The sequence below is a fragment of the Sturnira hondurensis genome, unplaced genomic scaffold (assembly GCF_014824575.4).
Source record: "Sturnira hondurensis isolate 20B ecotype Veracruz unplaced genomic scaffold, ASM1482457v3 Scaffold0008117, whole genome shotgun sequence".
NCBI classification, from domain to species: domain Eukaryota; kingdom Metazoa; phylum Chordata; class Mammalia; order Chiroptera; family Phyllostomidae; genus Sturnira; species Sturnira hondurensis.
Window position 1 is genome coordinate 3,033 of NW_028080748.1, and position 5,012 is coordinate 8,044.

The 5,012-nt window shown below is 39.0% G+C and overlaps 1 protein-coding gene across 1 annotated transcript; it reads right to left on the reverse strand.

Annotated features, from left to right (window-relative positions):
• Positions 1-833: 833 nt before the first annotated feature.
• On the reverse strand, positions 834-1,730 carry LOC118992180 (olfactory receptor 140-like). The gene has a single exon (XM_037053861.1). The coding sequence runs from the start codon at positions 1,728-1,730 to the stop codon at positions 834-836; it is 897 nt and encodes a 298-aa protein (XP_036909756.1).
• Positions 1,731-5,012: the final 3,282 nt, after the last annotated feature.

Below are 5,012 nucleotides of genomic sequence, written 5' to 3' on the forward strand. Positions count from 1 at the left end.
GTCCAACCTGTGGCCTACAAGGCTCAGGATAGGTGTAAATTCAGCCCAAAACAAAATCATAAATTTACCTAAAACATTATGAGATCTTTTTATGATTACGTGTCACAATGTATTTAATGTTTTGCCCAAGACAACTCTCCTTCCCTTCTTTGGCCCAGAGACACCAAAACATTGGATACCTGTCCTAGTATCCTCACACTAGGGATTTGTCATTGAGTTTTCTATTGCATACCCTGGATGTGTGCACATGAACTTCAAGGCTGTGGAAAGTACAGTAAAAGTTATCAAAAGCATAGGAGCAGAAAAATCTCTAGGACTATTCATGCTGTCGCAAAAGATAGACTCCCTTCCTTTTAATGGCAAGTGGTATTCTATTGTGTAAATGTACCACAGCTTTCCAATCCGCTCTCTACTGATGGGCACTTGGTTGTTTTCAGATCTTGGCTATTGTAAATATCGCTGCTATGACCACAGGGTGCATATATTCTTTCAGTGTTTATGGTCTGAGGGAAGGAGGGTGAGGAATAGGTGCAGGCGGGCAAAGGGGGGAAATGGGGACAATTACAATACTGTAAACAATAAAAACAAAGTTTAAAAAAAGGTATCAAAAGCACCTAGTGAAAAGCTAGGTGCTCAGTAAGTGCTCAGTAAGCACTTACTGAGTAAGTGCTCAGTAAGCTTCAGTTTCTGGATCTCTTTATTCCCTACCATGATGTGCACAATCTGTTAATTTTCCTTCAAAGTGTGCAATAGATATAATCCTCCCTGTTTATATACGTCATCATGTTCTCAGCATTTGAACAGGCTAAGCTACTCTCTTCTTCAACAAACTCTTAATGGCAATTTTCACCTTTGTGTCTGACCGTGTAAATGACAGGATTAAACATGGGAGTTAGGATTGCAAAGAACACAGTCACCAACTTGTCCACAGGTAAGGTGACCACAAGACTCATGTAGGTGAATATGCAAGGCACAAAAATGGGTACAACTACAATAAAGTGAGAGCCACATGTAGACAGGGCTTTGCGCTGTCCTTCAGAGCCATGGGATTTCAGGGAGCTCAGGATGACTTTGTAGGAGGTGAGCAGCATGGAAAAAATAAGCAAGCACATGGCCCCACTATTGGCTGCCACTACCATTCCGAGCCTATAGGTGTCTCTGCAGGCAAGTTTCAGCAGTGGGAAGAGATCACACATGAAGTGGTCTATGACATTGGGACCACAGAAGGGCAAGTTGACCATGAATAGAATCTGTAAAGTGGCATGCAGTACTCCTCCAATCCAGACCACCAGCACCAGGAGGCGGCAAAGCCCCTGCCTCATGATGGTCACATAGTGATGGGCCTTGCAGATGGCCACATAGTGGTCATAGGCCATGACAATGAGAAGGATGATCTCTGAGCCTCCCAGGAAGTGCTCCACAAACAGCTGGCTCAGGCAGCTGGCCAAAGAGATGATTCTTCTCTGGTACAAGAGGTCCATGATCATTTTGGGGGTGGTGACCGAGGTATACAAGGCATGTATGAAAGACAAGCAAGTGAGAAAGAAGTACCTGGGAGCTGAAAGTGTGGAGCTGAGGGAAATGGTAATGGCAATGAGAAGATTGGCCAGAACAGTAAATAGGAAAATGAACAAAAAGACAATGAAGAGTATTTTCTGCAATTGTGGATTCTGTGTGGGTCCCAAGAGAATCAACTCAGTCACATTGTTGGGATGTGCGAGGCTATCCATGTTACACTTTGTTGGGCCCTAAATTACCTATAAAGAGATAAAGAATGACACCTGTTAATCATGCAGGTTTGTTGTCTGAATTTCCCAATACAGAAAGGGATAGTCGCTGTAACTGTGGAGCATGTCTTTGGCACCCCTCACCCCACTAATGGTTTCAACTCTTTCTCACTTCCTCCATAATGTTTCCCATCTCCTCAGACACCTAGTACCTGTCACCTAAAATATATCTGGAGGGCAACATTTGATGTGTAACTTCCTGAAAAAATATTGGGCTGTATATGGGAGATATGAGTTCTCTTCCTGGTTCCAACTCCATGGGAATTTGCAACGTCACCAGAGCCCCCATGCTTTCCAGCCTTCCCCTGTATCTGTACAAATTGAAAATGTCACATGCATTTTTTAAGCTGTGAACTGCTACATACAATATTTATTTCTTCTGCTATAATTTACATTTGAACCCATAGCTCTAACCGTGGGGGGAAAGACCTGGTAAATAGGCATCTATTGTAAGCAGGCACATGGAAGTGGCTGGAAGATACACCCTCCTTGGTGTCTTCCATCACACATATGCTGTTCATGGATATTTCTTCACTAGCCCTAGCATAGTGCCTGGCACGATGTCTGCAGCATCTGGCACCTATTGGATAATGAATAAATGGTTGGTAAATTGCCACCTTCTCTCATCTCCCTGTGTAAGAACAGGCCTGCTCCCCCAGCCCATTAACCTAGGAATTCAAGTCTTTACATCCCTCTTATGTTTATCATTGCTCTCTACCTAATCAAAATATAAATAAGCTTTTGAAAGAAAGATGCATTCTAGTTTAAATGTTCATTCTTTGGAACTTAAAAATAGTTTATTTTGCTTGTTTAAAACTGTTCTAACACAATGTTAACATAGGCTCATTCAGTATATTTGCAGCTTCCATAGACTGGGTTAAAAAAAAAAAAAACTTAGGTAGGTTGGTGCTCGGTACATGAGGACCTATCAAGCAAAGGAAGCCCTTATTTTCAAAGTTTTAAAAACATAGAAATTTAACATAGAAAATATGAGTTGTCTGCTAGATAAGACAAAGTATCGTATATATAAATACAATCACATATACAGTACTTACTGTAAGTACCTGATATACATTCACACATTCAAAAAATATTTATTAGACAATTACTATGCATATACTAACGTATGTTTGGCCACATGCAATCATAAAAAGTGTCCTTGTTGAATGCCTTGTGTAACCCCTCCCCGACATTCTGTTACCAAACAGAGCAGCTCATCCATCCATGGTATGAATGATTCTCCTCACTCCTACAGGTTTCTGCTATAGGCATTCTCATGCCTTCTTCTCCCACCTTTCCAGCACATCCTTCATCCATCATGCCTGGATGTAGGAGGATATACCATCACTAATAGAATGAGGAAATATGGGGACATAAATTTTCCAAAAGAAAGAGGGGAGAGAAGATAAATATATTCTGAAAAAAAATATTTATTTTCCTTTAAAAGTACATGGATAAACAGCTATATTTTTAATTGCCCAAAATGAAAATATTATACATATTTGAAAACAAAGTATAGCAGCTTCATTGAATTCCCTTATTTATTCTGAGGTGGACTCCCCCAACAGAGTGGAAAAAAGCATAGTGTCCCTACTGAAAATAAGATATAATAAAAATGGTTTAGAAATAGCTACAAAAATGTTACCTTGTTTTGTTTCTTTCACTCTACAATATTCTTTGTAGGAGTAAACTCTAAAGACAAATTTATAAAAGGCAAAAATCCTTATGTACAAATATGTTCAACACAATTATTAAGAACTGTGGAAAATCAGAAACAACATGGAATGTTCCACACTAAGACATGAATAGGTACAATGTTGTACATCTCTTTCAGTAATATATGGGTTTTAACAGAGGTGATTTTTTTAAAGATTTTATTTATTTATTTTTAGAGAGGAAAGGGAAGGAGAGAGGGAGAGAAACATCAATGTATGGTTGCCTTTCGTGCGTCCCTTGCTGGGAGTTGGCCTGCAGGGAACTGGCCTGCAACCCAGGCATGTGCCCTGACTGGGAATCGAACCGCAATCATCTGGTTCGCAGGCCCGCGCACAATCCACTGAGCTACACCAGCCAAGGCCAGAGGTGATTTTTAAAATTGTGCAATATCATAGGAAAATTCTTAGGTTGTAATATTCAGTGGATAAAAATTTAAATATATAATGTGAGTCTAGTTTAAATATTAACAGTAAAAAAGACCTCAAAATATTTTCACTTCTACATTGATCATATTGAATTGATTATATCTTTCTTGATTCTTGACATACTGGAAAAGAGATTTAAACTTAATATTGGTGGGGGAAGGGGTGATCATGTGATTTCTAAGATGCATTTAAACCTGGGATTCTATAATTATGTGATTTAGTTTTGGAGGGGTTTGAGAATCTCACCTATGAACTTGTCTGACATAGCTCCATGATCAGAGCCTCAGGCAGCTCTTAGTTCCCCAAGAAAGGAGAAAACATGCAAGTTTGAAAATGACAACTAGCTCAGCTCCTGTGTCTTTGTTGACCCATAAATGGCACCTCTGGATGAGGCCCTTCTCCCAGGCCTTAGGAGAGTGCTACTGCATATCCTTTGTAGGCAAATTCCATGGCTTTCCTTAGGTGTTGCTAATTAGACCTCAGGGGTATTTCACCATCATTAGGAGATTTTGCCAGAAAGCCAATTATTTCATATAATTTAACTGAACTTTGAGAACTTTTATAGCATTAATCTTTAATGTGTAATTCCCTCCTTAAGTCCACATGAAAATAAAACTTCATGGCAAAGGGGAGAAAAGTTGGTCATTTATGAATTTGGATATTTGGTAACAAATGAACTTAATATGGAGTTTGTATATTTGGTATTGTATAAGTTAAACATTTAGCTGGGTAACTAACCATATGACTTTTAAATTCGCCATTGCCATAGTTTGGGTTTTTAACCAGTCCACCATTCATGGTGATCAATGTTTAATCAATGTTTAATAATTTTTAAACACTGTTAATGTATTATGAAGGCAGATTCGATTGAATTTTCTGGTGGACTTGAATTACTCCAAAGTGTTTAGACCACATCACCAGAAGACAGTTATCTGTAGTGAGACAATTTCTAGTCTAGAAGCCAACATTTCTTTGAGTGCTTATCAAATGCCAGACATATTTAATTTTTATATCAAGATTTAGTCGGAGGCTATCATCCTTATTCAACAGATGAAATAACTAAGAGTAAAGAAGCTGTTTGATG